This window comes from Harpegnathos saltator, unplaced genomic scaffold (assembly GCF_003227715.2).
Source record: "Harpegnathos saltator strain DR-91 unplaced genomic scaffold, Hsal_v8.6 scaffold83, whole genome shotgun sequence".
NCBI classification, from domain to species: domain Eukaryota; kingdom Metazoa; phylum Arthropoda; class Insecta; order Hymenoptera; family Formicidae; genus Harpegnathos; species Harpegnathos saltator.
The window spans coordinates 816,720-834,875 of NW_020230682.1; the positions used below are offsets into that span (position 1 = coordinate 816,720).

General features: G+C 47.6%; 1 protein-coding gene across 1 annotated transcript in view; it reads right to left on the reverse strand.

Annotated features, from left to right (window-relative positions):
- Positions 1–778: 778 nt before the first annotated feature.
- The window catches only part of LOC105184147 (uncharacterized), a 39,858-nt gene continuing 22,480 nt past the window's right edge, over positions 779–18,156 (reverse strand). The window contains exon 2 of the mRNA XM_011142732.2: positions 779–4,882. Within this exon, the coding sequence (XP_011141034.1) occupies positions 3,883–4,882 (1,000 nt within the window). The 3' untranslated portion in view covers positions 779–3,882. The remainder of the gene's footprint in view (positions 4,883–18,156) is intronic.

The following is an 18,156-nucleotide window of genomic DNA, read 5'->3' on the forward strand; positions in this document are numbered from 1 at the left end:
AATCGGCCTTTCAGCACGAACAAACCCGCCGTGCTGCAGCATCAGACTTTATTAGATGTAACTATTGATACCACGCGACTCTAAGACTCGATTACTGCAATATAGAAAACTGGTTATCCACACTCTGCGTCCAAGTGCGCGTGAAGTCGGCTAAACCTCTCTTTACGTTCTTCGCCGCTCAAAATCACGCGTTACTCAACACGTCGTTTCAACCGTGCCGGATTACCGAGAAATTAAGTTCAAACTGCTCAAAACTCGAATTGATCGATCAAAATTACCGTGTTAAGTAACGTGATCACAGAAGCATATAAGAGCCAAATCACACGTGGAAAAAGAGCAGTCGCAACGACGAATCTCCCCTTAGTGCTAATGTCACGCGGGAAGCGCGGGAGAGGGGTGAGTAGCAGGGGTGTGTACTCGAGAAACACTCGACGTTCCGAAGTACAAAGTACTATAAATATTTTTATTCGTTACACTGAATGCCTCATTACAGTCGAGCGCTCTTACATACGACACACGATGTACGTACGGATGTGTGAAGGAAAAATATTCGAGACGAAAGCGCGAGGAGCTCCCCCTCTCTCCCGTTCCTTCGCTCCGGGCGAGTCGACTTCTGCGCGCGCGAGAGGAGGAGAGGGCTCGCGTGTTACGCAAGAACACGCGTATTGTCCGGTCTCTTCACGAGGAGACGGCCAGCCACGTGATCGTAAAATCGTTACGGCGTCACGTTACGTCGATCAGGGCTCGGCGAGCGATCGACCGGTCTCCGGTTAGGATAATAGCCGTAACATTTACCATAGGCTAGTCCCAAACAATAATTGCTCAATCACGCGCGGTCGTCGTGTGTCATAACTGCTGATTATTATCTCGAGAGGGCGGCTCTCCGTCGGAATAATCGGGCACGATGCATAAACATATACACATTATTAGGCGAATTAAAGGAGAAACTCTCCTGGAACTAGACCCAATAAATGTCAGGGCTGCTGGGTACTCGCCGCGGCCATCTTGCTTTCCGTGATGTCGAAAGCGAGAAAACGCATGTCGATGATTCTTGCGCGAAGTACATCGAGATGAAGGAACACATCCGAAAAATGACACTCGCGGTCAGTTGAGCGCACTGGCAAAATACTCGGGAGGTTTTCCTTCTGCCGACAACGATCGATAAATTGTCGAGAAATTAACGCGACGCGCGATTCACCTTTTCGTCTTTTCCCATGATTTCGTCGCGTTAATTTAGCGTTAATTCTTTGATCGTCGGGATGAGAGGAAAACGTTTGGAGCATTTTGCAGCCGATTGCAAAATTTTTTAAGTTATGATATATTTCTTTATGTTCCGACGAACTTTGCGGGAATTTCGAGCGCGCGTTTCGATCGCAAGTATGAGTTTTTAGGTTATGATATATTTCTTTATGTTTCAACGAACTTTGCGAGAATTTCGAGCGCACGTTTTCCCGCACTCGACCTCGTAAATCACGCGGCGCATGATGGCGCGCACGGCACAGGTGTGTGTCCGTTGCATTTACAAAAATATATTATACAGCGTTGTAAAAAACTTAGCGACAGAGGACGCGGTCGATCGTGAGGAGGGGTTCGCGACACGATCCTCCTGTGACGGCGGGAAGAAACATTTCGGCGACCGAAAAAAATCCTATCACGACCATCAGGATCTCACTTGATCTCGGAGGCTCGCTCGGAGACGAGAAACGGGTAGACAAGGGAGAGGGTGGGATGGGGGAGGGAGGGAGGATGATTCGGGCCGAGATTTTGCTCGTCCTCTTGAAACTTGAATCAAGCTTCTTAACTCCCTTCGTGTCTCTGTAGATCGTCGTGTAAAAAACGCTTACGCACAGTATGTATAACCTAAATAGAAATATATATATATATATAGCATTTCTTCCAACATATTTTTGCCTCCTCTCGTTAATAAAGGGTATGTCGTTTAAGTCTTATCGTGAATGAAGGAACGGCTGGATGAAGAAGCTGAGTCACGTGTGTGAGCGCAAATGGAACATCACCGCGGTAGAAGGACGATATTGATTGAACGGGATCAAGTTGATCGCGATCAGTTATCGGCGATACTTTCGACAGGGTCCAGTCGATCCTAGCAACAACAATGCGTGCGTCTCATCGATGGTCGCACCGCGTGCGAGTCACGCTACGTTCTCGTATTCCCGGTTTCTATTGCGATTGCACGTCTTAAGAGTCGACTCGTCTTTGTTTCCCAAAGTTTATTCCTTGAAGCTTGCATGTTCCATTTCTACGAGTCCTTGCGTATTTGGGAATCATACAGGTCAAAAAGAGTTAATCCCGCAAACACCATCAAGCTTGGAGGATCAACGGATGATCTCGATTATTTAACGCTGAATGGGCTTCGTCGGTGTAAATCCAATAGTTGAAGTTTAAAGGAGCACACTTATTAAAAAAGTCATTTAATATCCGAAGGAAGCAACATGTCAATCATGTAACTTGCTCAACTGCAGACAAGATAAACATATGAATGTTAAATAAATAATAACGAATTTTCTGCTTTCCTAATGTCTTTCTTTTTTTTTAATAGCTGTTGGAAATCCTGATGGGATATTCAAAAAATCCAATCCAGTAAACAGCGAGATTCGAGAAACTCCAGACCGAATTTCAATGATATTGCTCAACTTTAAAAAATTCATTCTTTGCCAGGCATTCTTTGCTTAAGCTTTTTGGTAAGATTCAGCTTGCCAGTCACGGAGTTAAAAGCGAGATATGACTGAATGCCGTCTTTGTACTTTCACATTGCGCCGTTGAACGTTAGACCGCACTACGCGAAGTGGGAATAGACTCCAGGATGTGATAGCCGACGACGAGATGCTCACAAATTTTTCTCTTCCTTTAGAGTTTCCTATCGAATTTTCAAACACAAGTACAAAGTCCAGAGATTCTGCTGGAAGAAAATTTGTTACTTCATCTATTATTAATTTATGATGTAGAGGACTCTTTATTAATCTTTTTTTTATTTACGGTTAATACTTATTTATCGGATTACTCAATATCGCGACAGTCTACCTGAGTTGAACAAGTTACGTCATTAATCGCTCAAAGGATGGAGAAAAATTAAATGTAGGCTGAGCATCGAGCGACTCTTCAATCGGGACGGTGAGTGTCATGCGCGCAAACGACTGTACATCGAGATCCTTTATTTATTGGTCCTGCGAGTTTGTCGGGACGCGCAGAGTTGGACTGGCAGAGACCAAACTTTAATTTGGGGGTCAAGGATCAAGCTCAACGTTCTCTCACCGGTGTAACAGAACGGAGCGCGACTCTCGCGAGATACTCATCACCAAGCTCCCCATCCACTTGCCGCTTTTCACGAAGCACCGATCCGATTGCTCAACAATGCAAATACGGACATCATCTTTGGTGTGGCCGCGACTCTGACAGCGGAGACCGCGCCAAGTCCCAGCCGTCCCGGCGAGCCGCACAGCGTGAGATGAGATTTGTATTTGCATTCTCGCAACATTTGTCCTTCTCGGTGCGCTCTGCTTACGTGCAAATGATAACGATGTACATTCATAACAAAACTGGAACAATCCGCGGGATACGCGCGGCCTTGAGTAAGAACGACCATATGCGATATACTTATATATATATGTGTGTGTGTGTATGTATATATAGGTATGAAAGTCTCTGTTTCTCTCTCTCGCTCTCTCTCTCTCTCTCTCTCTCTCTCTCTCTTCCTTTCTTTTCCTTCCTTCTGACCCACTCTCCTTGTCGTTGTCTACTCGAACTGCGGCCCCTGATCCTGTACAAACAGAGTAGTACGAGTCTACTTAGGCTAACAGGCTCGCGGGCCACTTAAGACATCACACACCGATTGTGCACAGTTACAGTGGACCAACTGGTCGGGGATTAAGGTAGGAGGGGATGATAGTACACCGGCTTGCGGCTCTTCTCCATGACGTAGAAGGCTTTGGGCTTGCCGTTTCCGGGGAAGTTCTTGTGGATGCTGGCGGGGCCCGTCTTGCTGGCGGCCGGCGCATAATAGGACATGGCTGCCTTCTTCCGGTGCTTCTTCAACTTCAGCACGGCATTGGCCGGCGAGCCATGGAGCTCGTTGGTCAGCCGGATCGTGTGCATGCTCGAGTCGTCGAGCCTGTACGCCTTGTTGGCGACTACATTGTCGTTGTCGCCGTTCCTCTTGGCCGACTCGAAGAGCTTGCCGTTGTTCTCGTGGCTGTCGGAGTAGCGGAGCCTCTTGTCGTTGTTCCTCACGTGCTTGCTCGCCGGCGGCTTGTGGTGTGGCGAGTGCAGCCTGTTGTCGGCGCCGTGGTAGTCGTGGCTCTTGCCTGGGCTTGCTGTCTTCAACGGGCCCGCCGACTGTTGCCGCTTCTTCATGTCGTCGAACTTCCTCCTCGCCTGGTCGAGCCTCAGTTGACTCTGCAGCCGCCGTTTCTCCGTTATCTTCTTCACCACCGGCAAGTTCCAGTGGTAGATCTTGTCCGGTTTACCGTTCACGTGGAATCCTAAAAATTCGCGCAGCGTCAGACCGCCGGTTCTCGTTACCTTGTCGTCTTTCACCGAGGCCTTGTGCGGTTTCGTGATGGTGTAGTACGGCGGGCTGGCCGGAAGCTTCACGATGTAAACGTGGCTGTCCCGGTGGCCGTGACGCCGGCTGTAGGGCTGATGAATGCGCGTCTGCGAACTGAATCCCGGCGGCTCGGGCCCGGCCAGTCGCTTCTTGTGATGGCCATCGGGTATTTCGAGAGGTGACAGCCCGAGCCGGTTTAAGACGGCCGCATTGCTCGTGTGAACGGTCTCGAACTCCGGGGATATCTCCTCGGAAGCGGCGGTGGCCGCCGCGCCGAGACCGCGGGAGACGGTCAGCATTAAGCCACCTAAGAGGTAGAATCTGAAACCGAAACCATCACTGGCATTAAGTCAGCTGGAGGGTAAGATCCGCAGCAAGAATCACTAGCGACTGAGATTTTGTAATCTTCCCAACAAACGACGAGATGAAATCGGAAAGGTACGGATACGCAGCGTCGGCTCTGAGTGACAGAGAGGATTCGAGATTTTGTAGAAATCGCCTTAAAGTCATGTTCTTTTCTGCGGTATTTCTTGTAAAGCTCGACTTTATATTGTTGTAATACAATCGCCGGCTAATATCTTCACCGGAAATTGAGGAGAAAGTTTAACCGACTGGTTGCTGGACTGACGAAGCCTTTAACGCCCGACTTTTTTACAAGTGTTTTAAGAATAAAATTTGAGTTTTTTTGAACTGAGACTATAAGTAGTGATAACCAAAAAAGATATCAGAATTTTATATCTACGAAAAACTACCTTTCCAATGTAAAGTAATGTAAAGTAAAACGTGAAGTAATAGTCTATTTCTGAACGAATAGATTTGTATTTTTTTTTTGTAAATATAACGGTAAAAATGATAAACATGGATACACTCAGAGATGGTTATCCAGATGGAAAAACCGTGAAACAATTACATGGAAAATCAGCATCAATCGTTTACTTCTGAATATATGAGTACATGAAGTTTCCGCTTTTCGTTTGTTGGTTTCGTTAATTTGGTTTTTCTTATCGTTCGTTTTTTGTTCATCGGTAAATATGACTTGGATCCTAAAAGCATGTACGAAATGAGCAATCTATGCAGAGAAAACTGAAGGGTAATCTATACGACATAACTCTGATAGTCAGCTTGACATTTTTCAGTTGAAACTATATTTGTAAGTGAAGTTTATCAATCAGAGCGTCAAGCTTACTATTTCAGAAGAATATCTTATAGATCACCATTTAGATAGTCATGGACGATTGTCCCTTCATTTTTCGCCACATAAAAAACTGTAGGTCACCAGGTTTCACGAAAACAGGTCGATTTCTTGATTTTCGTGTCCACCATATTGGATTCGCCATTTTTGAATTTCTGTATTCTTTTAATTTCACATTTTGCATCTGAGAAAGCTTTCAAGTGTATAAAAATATAACAGACACCAATCTATTCATTTATAGTGCATTTCTAGATGTCAGTAACAATACTAACTGTGCCTACTTGGAATTTGACAAAACATGTTATCATTAAAACTGAACTAAAAACAGACTAAACCGAATCTACATACAATCTATATACCATTTTTTAGAAGAAGAATTCCTTTACAGTGACCTTTACAGTGGTGCAAAGAAAACGAAAATATCTCCTTTTTCAACTAAGTTATGGATTCTTAAATGCGTTTCTGGTAACTATAGTTACCAGTAGGCGTTAAAGGGTTAAGGACATATATTCGCATATCTGTAGCGTCGGTGCAAGTGAGTGTTGAAATCTAAGGATCTAAATTCATCCAGACCGACTGAAACGTCCACTCGTGTGGATGAAGGATTCACTTTAGGGTCGAGTCGACATGTCGACCGTCGCGTTAGTTGATGACTGAATTATCAAAATTAACCAGGACACGACAGATATAAATGCAACTTGAAGAAGGTACATATCCTTCACCTGGACTCACGCACGATTCAATGGGAACGCGGTAGTCTCGCGTGGATGTGGGTCACCGCGATGATCGTCGGAGCACGCGACGCGTAAGACGCGCTTCCTTTCGTGATTGCGATTCCGAGCGTGGCGGCATTTTCACTGGCGTGTCGAGTGAATTTTTACGCGGTTCTAGTGAAATTTCACTCTGGCAAGTTTACAGGCTGGAGTCAGGAGCGTTCTGGCCGTTGCACCGCGCGTCTTGTCTGATGGACACTGATAAATACATTAATAATAATTAGGTCGTTTTTCACGTCGAAGATAGCCGGCGCGCGTGCAGGAAAGTATCTCGTATGCGGATGGCCGTTTAATGCCGGGTAGCTGATTAGAAAGAGGTGCGCGAGAGCGGTATTCCAACAGCGCTCGTAAACGCGTGGCGCGAGTCCGCTCGAGATCTAGATGAAGAAGAGGCAGAGTTACGCCGACTTAAGGAACGATTCATCACGGGTCTCACTCGGACCGGCCACGTCTGCGGAGCCAACGGAGGAAGAAGAAGAAGTCGTCCAGCCGTGACCCCGCGAGGAGCGCCGACGCGGCGGTGCGAGGAATTTGAAGGAAGAAACGCGCGCGCTTGGGCTCTTCGGCCACCTGGCCGCTCGTAAATTCGACCGCGAGCCGGAAAAGTCCAAGGAAAAGAATTTCGCGGCGGACGTGGCAATTGCCACGACGATGACGATTTGGGTAGGACTCTATTCCCAGGGCTCTTGGGATCTAGTTGGGATCTAGAAGGATTTCCTGAAATTTTTTCCATGCGAAAGCGGACCGAGGTATATTGACCGAAGAAAAGATGTCCGTTCTGTTTCCATTCCGGATGGATAGTCCATGTTTGGGATAAGATTTCCAATTGGTGTCGTAATCAAGTAACAATTTTCTGGAATTTATCGTGTAATCTGAGAAAATTCTAAGAATTTTCTAAGAAATAAGGGTACACACCATAAGAAATTGGAATAGATCGACGAAATTATCCTGCCCAACGTCTCCCCGGATCTTTTCCGAATGCTACACACTTTTTATTTTCTATCCATTTTCTATTCTATTGTGTTTTATACCTTTTATTTACGGCTAGTTGCTTTTCAAATTTACCGTAACTTATGTCTATATCATCTGTGAAACAAAATAGAATTGGATAATTCTTAAATAATTCCCGTACTAAATGAGTACGGAAATCTGCTTGATTACGCAAGAAATGAAGCAAAATATAACGGGCGAGGTAGATTAGCAGAGCAGGAATTGATTCCAAGGCGAATGCTCTTTCAACTGAGCTATCCATAACAACACCATGCTTCAATATATATTACTTTAAATGATCACTGGCGATGAAAAGTGGATTGTCTACAATAATGTCAGTCGAAAAAGATGATGGTCGAAGTGCGGGGAGGCTGCTAAGACGATCGCAAAGGCTGGATTACACCTGAAGAAGGTCATGTTCTGTATCTGGTGGGATTGGAAAGGAATTGTCTATTATGAGCTGCTGTCATCCAACAAAACGATTTATTCGACCAAGTACTGCTCACAACTGGCCAAATTAAAGCGAGCAATCGATCAGAAGCGGCTCGAATTGGCGAACAAAAAGGGCATTGTGTTCCACCAGGACAACGCTAGACCACATGTTTCTCTGATGACCCGGCAAAAGTTATTGCAGCTTAGGTGGGATGTTTTGGTGCATCCACCGTATAGTCCGGACCTTGCACCTTCAGACTATCACTTGTTGCGGGCGCTACAGAACAATTTGAATAATAAAACCTTCAGTTCCCTGGACGTCCTTAAAAACCACTTGGATAACTTCTTTGTCCAAAGATCTCAGGACTTTTATGAAAGAGGGATAATGAAGCTCGTGGAGAGATGACAGAAAGTCATTGAACAGAATGGAACATATTTAGTTGATTAAAATCGTTTTTTTGCTAAATATTTTGCGTTTGTAATTTGTTCGATTTTCGCTGCGGAATTATGCATAGACCCAATAATATTCTCATACCGCGGCATTACCATGATTGCGACGCAGAAATTCGATAGAGATTTACCAAGGAGATTATTGATTATAATATTCGACATTTTGTTCTGAGCTAGCCGCAAAGCTGCCAATTACCTTATCATTAGCTCAATTCATTTTCTCCATGTAAAAATATGTCGCCGCTGTAATGACTGAAAAATCTCCCGTAGTCTTTTTCAATCCGTCGAGCAGACTGAGGGCCCATAAAAATTTCCAATAAAAAACGGGACTCCCAGCATAGTCGGTCAACGATTTCTGGGCCAAGTTTGGAAAGTCTAATCGGAATCGCAATCTATATCCGGGAAAGAGAGGAAATCTGGGAAATTTCTATGAGAGGACGACGACGACGAAGACGAAGCAAACTGCTCGCGCGAGCAAGGTGTCTGGAAATTTTACGAGCCGAGAGAGCCGTGGACGCAAAAACGCTGGGACGATGGATGGGCCGTGAGTTCGCCGGCGCTTCGCGCTCTCTCGCCAACTGAAGCGCGTATCGCGCTTTGCTGGCAGACCGTGCGATAAATCAACCCTCCGCTCTTAATTACTCACTAAGCTCGAGAAGCAGCGGTCCTCGTTTGTTATTCCGCGTCCCTGTCCCCCGCGCTCTCGCGGTGATAAAGTCAACGACGCTTTCAACGGCTGATGTGAAGCAGCCATTTTCAGCTGTTGCGCCATGTTTGACTTGCAGTTCCACGATACAACGATACATTCTCTTGGAACAAAGCGAAGAGGAACGAGGGGGGCCGGAAAGGAGGGGGGAGAGCGTCTAAAAAAAAAAGTCTTTCTCCTCCGCTTCGGCCCCGCGCTGACGCTGAAGAGGCGCGCGCGTTACGCTCTCGGGCGGCCACCAATTTCTCGCGGTCGGCGAAATGAATTGAAAAAATAATGATGCGATAAAGATGCGCGCGAGGCTGCACGCGACGGGCCTCTCTGTGACGGGGAAATAATGAAATATTCGCATGTCCGCTGCGCGCCCGAGCGACCGCGGCGTTTGGCCAGCCAATGTCCATCGGTCTTGGAAGTTGGAACGTCCGTCACGCAATAGCCGTAAATTAATATGCCAGCCGGGCGTCTCCCTCGTTGTGAAATTATTCCTCCATCTAGCAAGGTACTTGACGTGGTCATTCACAACGAGACGCGACGCTCGTGCGCTCGGGATGCGCCGACCGGGGGAGAAGCCGGAGGAACGGACGCGGACGGACGGAGACGAACGAGACGGAGAGAAGGCAGAGGAGGAAGATTGCGCGCGAGGCGATCGCTCGAGCGACGCTTTTTTATAATTCGATATAATCAGGGATAATTTGCGAGCGTGCGAGAGAGAGAGAGAGAGAGAGAGAGAGAGAGAGAGAGAGAGAGAGAGAGAGGGGGGGAGGAGGGGAAGGGGGGATTCCTCGAGAGCGTTTTGCACGTGCACCCGAGCGCCCGACAATGTTTCGCGCGGCGCAGTCCGGGAAAAAAAAGCCTCCCCACGCCGGGAGGAGGGGCGGAGAGGATGATTATAAAATTTTTTTTCAGTTCCCGCTGAAGCGATCGCGCGAGTCCGGGGAAATTTGCCGGCGACAATGCGTAGAGGGAAAAATGAGGTGTCGGTCTCGTGCGCGGTCGGCTACCTGTCATCGCCATTCTGTGCGCGCCTCGTAACACGACGTGTGGACTATGAAAAAAGTCGACGCAGCTCGCGAAGCGAGTTGAACGAACTCGATTTTCAGGCTCGTGCGTATGCCGGGCCCGGCTACCAGACACACACGAGCTTCTTCCAGCGGAATTCTCGTGTTTGAGTTTCTTCGCTGAGCGAGGCCGGCCCGAAATTCTGTTTGATCGCCGTGAAATTGGCGCGACGTGACAACAGTCGTATTTATCGTCGGGCTCGTTCAGACTCGCGTTCAGACGCTCGTCGCTCGAAGTCTGTCTCCGATAGTCAGTCTCGGCTGTGAGTTCTTCAGTTCGGTTAGCAAGATTAATTTACGTTTGTGGAATTGTCAGAATAAAATCACGTGAACGTGATTCACGCAAACTGAGAACTCGTCAGACTAGCCTTCGGTGGACGAAAAGTAATTACATCGTACGTATAATTATTATGTCTCAATTTCAGGCGGAAGTTTTAGTTGTATAAAATTTCGTAAAATATAATAAAATGATAAGAAAATTCGTAATATATAGAATTTCGTAAAAACGTGTATTTGCGATAAATACGGGTGCGTATTGGTCGATTCGTCAGGACGCGAGTGTCACAAATTTTGTCACTTGACGAAAATATGCATCGCGAATGGCATTGATTTTCCGCATCTTTGGTGATGTTCGATCACCTTAACGCTTAACACATGTCAGCCTCTCATTTTCGATTAAATTTCGCGCTTCGAATTCCCACACTAGACTTGAGAAAACGTTTGATCGAACGGATCCCAATTTCCTGGCGAAATATGAATGATCCTGATGGAAAATACCAAAATATTTCGTTGAAGTTGACGAGACGAGTCGAGTTCCGATAACATCAAGCGGAATTTCCGAACTCCAGCGAGAAATTGTTTCATTCACTCCTCCAGCAAACCTTTCTTTCCCTGTCTGTTTGATCTCTCGTCTGGTTTAGAAAGCAGGCTGCACATGGCGTGTCGGACCCGAGTTATCGCATTGTTTAACAGAAACCACGACTTAGCCCGCGAGTCTCCCTCGCCTTCCTCGTGACCTACAAATTTACTGACCGGGACTCGGTAGTGTGAATAACTGCCTCTCAAGGTCACACTTTGCGAATTTACTCGCGCCGCTGATAATCGAGACTCAAGAAAGCCAAGAGACGCAACATCGCTGGCCTAAGCCGAGATCGGCAGGCGCGATTGTATCGCGCCCACATGGAGCTCAATCGGCTCTGTCGAGGGTTAGTACTAATGTAACAGTATAATCGCGCGGCTGTCGTTACAAGGTAACTGCGACGGCCGCAGCAGCAGCGAGCGAGCGCAACAGCGAGGACGCGGCGCGAGAACGGAGAATAAACCGGAAGATTGCGGGGGACATCATTCTCCTCCCCGTCGTATTTCTCCGCGCTGTCCTGCCGTTCTGCCGCAGAAACATTTCCAGATTCGCGGGGAAACAATAGCGACAAAACGCGTTACGCTGCGCGTGGCTAGGAGACCGCGCGAGCGCGCGCCGCGAGCAGCGTCCGCGCCATGGTCTGGAAGAACGCGGAAGAGGATTCGACGTCCGCGGGAAAGAGAAATGGAGATGGAGAAAACGAGGGAGGAAAGGGAGGGAGAGTTCGAATTAGCTTGACGAGGGAAGAGAGCTCCGAGGAACATAAAGAAGAGGAACAAGAAGAAGAAGAAGAAAGGGAAGAAGAGAAGAAGAAAAGAAGAAGAAGAAGAAGAAGAAGAAGAAGAAGAAGAAGAAGAAGAAGAAGAAGACGATGACGAAGACGACGATGAAGGGGAAGACGAAGAAAAGGAGCGGAAAGTAGCCACGGAGTGCGAGCACGTGCATGCGCATACAGGTATGCGTGAGAAAAGCTCACAGTCGGAAAGCCGAGGTATCGGCGGACGGAGAAGACGGAAAGGCAACGCCTGGCTGGAATGAAGGATGAAAAGGAATACCAACGCTGGCGTCTCGCGGCGACCGGAGATTAATCTTCATGATCGTCCGATCGTGGAAGAACGGCGGCGGCGGCGGCGGCGGCGGCAGCGGCATCGGGACACCCGGTTTACCTCTCGACTTAACTCGTTCTAATGATTACAGATATCGAACGGTTTAACGCCCTCTTTTTCTCTTTGTCTCGTCCCCCCTGCATCTATATCTCGCGGTCGATCTCGATACTTTGATGCGACGATTTTTGCGCTCAACTGCGTGTAAATTGATTTGCCTTATCTGCGGCGGCGACATTCTCAGAGGATAACGAGCGTGTATCTGTCCACCTGTCTCCTTTTCTCGTTCTTCGCAATCGGTCTTGGTGCGTAATTATTACTTTTTTAATTAGTCCCTCCGTAAATTGATTTTCCCGCTCCCTACCTATACAGCATAGAAAGTTGCAGCAACATTGATGCAACGTTGCAGCAATGTTGCTGCAACGTTGGAACGATGTTGTAATATGGGTATAGCAATATTGTCCTATACAGCACAGAAGCTGCGGCAATATTGCTGCAACATTGTAGCAATATTGCCGCAGCTTTTGTGCTATATGGGGTTCTAAAGCGCATTTCTCTTCCTCTCCTTTTTCTCTCGTAATCTTCATGCTTTTTTGCGATTATTAGCATGGTAATGAACTATGACGTGAATTGATTTTCGCATGGCAGCAATATTCTCCGAGGTATTGTCTCAGGGCGATAATGAAAGCACCTCCCTTCCCTTCTCTCTCTCTCTCTCTCTCTCTCTCTCTCTCTTTCTCTCTCTTTCTCTCTCTCTCCCTCTTTCTCTTCGCCTCTGTTATTGCCTACTCCACAACTCGCGCTGACCTTCGCGGCTCACGCGTTTCGTGGACGCGCGTACATGCGTGCAGAGTGCGTTAACCCGTTTGGGTCGGACGACAGGCGGCAGTTTGGCTACATTTGTTTAAGACTTGAGGTCTACCTCGGCCGTGCAGAGACGGTAAACGACCCAGCTCTCTCTCTCTCTCTCTCTCTCTCTCTCTCTTTCTCTTTCTCTCGCTCTGCCCCTTAAGAGAGACCACCCGACGAGAGGTAGTCACGCCTCGACCGTGGTGGAAAGGTGTGAAAAGTACTTTTCAAAAGGACGTTGTTGCGCAGGCAACGCTCGTGCACTCGCGAAGCGGCTGCGTGCTTCGCGTGCACTTAGCCGCGGGTAACAAGTAGCTATATACCTTTGGATGGACTGTACATCCCGGTCGCCGGGTTCATGCGAACATCACACGTGCTACACGACGCCGACGGTGCGATGCAATGCACACGCATCAACGACTTGAACGCTTTGTGTAGGAAGTGAACAGAGCCGGGGTGCGCTGGTGGTGTCTGAAACGCGCGTATCGCGATCTCACTGGGAAAGCGAGAGAATCGCCCGGGAGATCTCGCGCTTTCGCGAGGGTTGCGACGCTCCGCGGCGCGCGCAGCTCGATGCAGCCGCACGGTAACAAATGTGAAATTAAGAAAGGTCGCGGTGCAATTGCATCATTATTCAGTGGACGAATGAAAGTTTTAATCTTTTTTCAGCCCTCTGGTGTAATTATTCTAAATTGAAGTATCTTCCCGCCGTTTTGTGTTTCTCTCAGATTGGTATTGGACTTTCCAAAGCGCCATTCATTCTTTGCAGCACATAATCTCAAAAATCAGCAAAATACATGAGAAAAGCACAAAAAACGGCGGGAAAATAATTTAAAATAATTTAAAATAATTACATCAGAAGGCTGGAAAAAAAGACGCTGAAACGCTGCTTAAATACCTAATAAATGAGAAGAACTCGAGTTTGCTTGCTTTGGATGGAACTTTCTTGAACTGGGCGGATGTCCAGCTTGATTTCGCTCGTCACGTTGGCTCCGCAACACGGAATTCGGAGAATGTCGACTGGCTATTCGCGAAAATGCGCCGAAAACCCTTTAGGTACCGATACGGCCGCGAAATCCGGCTGGCCGACGCGAGTGGAGCACGCTTTTATCGATTCGCCGTGCACCGTGCGGGTCTGTGTGCATGCGAAACGCCAACGCGTGTTGCTGCATTCGGCCGGCCGCTCTCGCTGGACCTGGCGAGAAACGGGCGGACGTGCCGTCCATAAATCTCAATGCACCGAATCTCCGCCGCCGCCTCTCGAGTCTGCATCGCCTTCAGCCGCATTTATTATTGCGTTCTAGCGCGCGTTGTAATTAAGTCCTTCCTTTTTCGGCCGACGCGAGACAGATCCCGCTGCTCGCGAGCGCACGAAATCGACGAGACTCGCCCGCCCTCCGCCGTGACTCGCGCGCGCGGAATAAAAGGGAGCAGGGATTGCGCGAGGAGAGAGAGAGAGAGAGAGAGAGAGAGAGAGAGAGCCGCGAGACTCTTCGATCGCCCGAGGCGGCTTTCAAGATCTCGTACCTCTCTCGCGCTTGTTTATTTTCAATCGATAATTCGCCTTCCCTCTCGCAAGCCGCCGCCGCCGCCGCCGCGCCGGCGATTCACGGTGGTTTGTGCGCTCTGTTCGCGGGAAGTTTGATAACTCTCGGCAGTGCGAGCGCGCGCGCGCGCAGGAGAGTCGGGCATTAATCGTCGGACTTCCGTGTTGGAAATTGAAATGTAAAGTACCGATCGCGGCGAGGCGTTACTGCGATATTTCCAGCTCCGCGGCTCGTCTCTCTCGGCTCTTTGCGCGCCGTGCTAAGGCCGGTTCACGCCGTAGAAACGGCGGCTGCAACGGGAATGCTTTCAGCAAAACCGCGCCGAAAACATTTCCAATAAAGTGTTTCCTTAACGACGTGGAATATGGAAATTGCTGATAAAGTCCCACTTTCCGCCAGCGACACTCGTTCTCTCCATGTTGTTAAATACTGTAATTTGATTATAAAATTTATTTATTTATTTATTAGTAATATATACGGGTCTGAACCCTTTGATGCACAAAAATTGAGACAGTAGTATAACGAGTAAAAATATTCTCATACAATAAAAAGGGAAAAGAAAGTAAAAAAAAGAAAATGAAAGAAAAAGGAAGAAAGAAAAAAAAAGGAAAGAAAAAAAATAAGAGAGAAAAAGGGAGAAAAGAATTTCCTTTTATCTTTAAAATTTTTTTATCTCTTATTTTTAAAATTAAATAACGCGAGTAGGCGTACTCATAACGTATTGCTTCTTCCAGAATGAAGCAGTTGACGGCGAAATGTGTGACGAACTCGAATAACCCGCTGGAGACAGCTGTTTCCAGTAATTCGAAATCCTTTGCTCTACAATTGTCGATAACACCGCTACGAGCACACGTTATTAGCAATTTTATCGCCGGCGTAAACCGGCCGTTACCTTCTCTCTCTCTCTCTCTCTCTCTCTCTCTTTCTTTCTCGACGATTCGACTTGACTCGGTGCACGGGAGGTTTTCTGATCGAGGCGGACTCCGTCTTGGCCGAGCTGTCCGCCTATCGCCACTTATTACGCCGCCGTAGGAGCGCTCAACCCCTTGAATCAACATATACCGTAACGATATTTTCCGAAAGTGCGGGCGCACGCAAGTCCAATTACCGCCGACTACCGCGGCCGATCGGCCGGCGTGTTGCAAATTATTCGCCGGTGTTTTCAGCGTGTCTCGGTTAGCGACTTCCTCCTTTCGCAAACACTTGCGGGATTTCGTCGCTCACGAACGGTCATTTCCGCAAACACGGCTCACGCGAGTCCCGCCGGATCATCGAACGCGGGAAGACGGAATAATTGTGAGCGACTCCGACCGGTGCAGCGCACATTAGGACCAGATGACATTTTTTGCTTCAAAATTCTCTAGAGACCTGAATTTCCAACCGATCATCGACACCAATGGATGAGGTTGATCCTGAATTCCAAAGAGATCTGTCTAGACGAAATTTTGAAAAAATTATCGGTTCAGGGTTCAGGGTTTAAGGTTTGTCTTAAAAGTTTATCGTTTAAAGTACAGTGTCTTGGGTTCGGCCTCAATGGGTCCGAGTCTATGGATACTAAATGCGAGATTCCAGAACTTATAATCACCTTTTAGAACATTCAGAATTTCAAAGCTCATCACTTCAGCCCATATTAAGAAAGAATTAAGGATTAAAATCCCTCGGTTTTGTGCTTAACGGGTCTATATTAGATGTTTTTGTATTTTGAGCATATAAGTTTTGGGTTAATGGGTTTCTGGTTCAAGATCGATAAATCTCGAGGTGTCTGTTGATTGATTTCATAGTTTCAATCCGCTGAATACGCTATTAGATAGAAATAAGTGTCGAATAATGAGTATTTCACAAGTTTCTCACGTTTAACGATAATTTTTCCTCTTTTAAGGCTAGTAATTCAAGAAAAAAAATTTTTTTTTTAATTTTGGCAAGACAGATCTCTTCGGAATTTATTCAGGATCAACCTCATCCATTGGTGTCGATGATTGGTTGGAAATTCAGGTCTCTAGAAAATTTTCAATCAAAAAATGTCATCTGGCCTCACTGTGCGGCGATGTAAACTCGTACGTCGCTATCAGACGGAAATGACGTTCTTCCGCGTCTCTTTAGCTTTGGAAAATTCACAGACAGAGACAAGACTGCGAGTCGCAAGAGAGGGTGAATGTTTGATTCATTCAAGTTCAGAGCGGATTCTCAATCCGCGAATGTTGCAATCAATATTCAAGGCGAGTTTATACGAGCGAGAAACGAAGTCCCACCCAATTTGGATGAAAGCTACCATGGGTGAAATTTCATCCCCCGTGCGAATTTTGTTTCAAAAATATTAAAAAAAACCTAACAACTGGAAACACTAGTTTTTTCGCCCAAGAAAAAGAGGGCGAGAAATATAACGTTTGATGTACAATGTGTAATAACTTTCCTACTTTTCACACAATATTCAGTAATAATAAAACATTTAATCGCGTTTGCTTTACTTTTTCTTGTATTTTTAAAATAAAGAAACATACACTGGGGTGAAATTTCATCCAGCCGCTGGCATTAACGTTATTTTCCTCGATGGTAGCTTTTAAGAGCTGACATTTGAGCGACCCAATTTTTGAGCGGAATTTCATCGGAAAGGATTCGTTAAATCTCGTGGAATGAAAACGCTCGTTTCGGAAACGAGCGAAAATTTTCGCTGTGAAAATCCTGGAACCTGGAATACTTGACTCTACGAGTTTCAAATTCCGCCCGAGGAGACGGATAGGAGGGGAGAGAGGGGGGGAGAGGGAATGTCAGGTAGAAATCGTCGACGAACGGCGAACGCCGCGTGAGACACGATGACCAAGATTCAGCGTCACTTGACTCCAACCTGGATGGCCAAATATTGTCTCCATCGTTTCCCCAAATGGTACTCGAGCTATGTGTAAGTGGCGAACCGGTTGGCGACCGGTTCGCTCATCCTCACGACAATTCGGCGGGACATTCACGCGCACTTGGCCGAGTACAATAGCGGCGACGAGGCGAGGTGAGCTCTCCCTCTTCCTCTCCCTCCCGCCCCCGTCGCTCTCTCGCAAGCCCACGACAGAAAAAGAAACTGTCGGTGCGAAAGAAACGTGCTAATCGTCACGGGATCCTATCCTCGGGAACTCGCGTGTTGAGACCGAGGCCGAGGGGGCTCCTCTCAGACTACGTGTGCGAAAAATCGCCGCATTCTCGCGCGCGTGGCTCACGGAAAATCGAGACGGCCAGAGAGGCGTTCGTCGTTAGGACGGGAAGGCTGATCGGCAATCCGGCGATTCTTTCCGGCGGTTGCGCCACCGTGCCTGATGAATAAACCGCGTACAGACGGAAACGAGCCCCGTGCCAGTCTCTGCGGAGACGAAGGGTGAGAGGAGGCGAGGAGGAGGGTGGAGAGAAACGACTCCGGCGAGTAACGAATCCGCGGCGACGGTAACCGCGTCGTGGAGCGACATCATCGATTCCGTGCCGTAGCGACCACCTTATATAGCGCCGGCGCTCCCTTACGGCCCATTAAATCCACAAGCCATTGCCAAGAGACGACATCGGCCGCCGGACAGACGGACGGACGGACGGACGGACGGACATGAGGAAGAGGGGAAAAAAGGGGGCTGGAAACGAGAGAAACAGAAAGAAGAGAGAGAG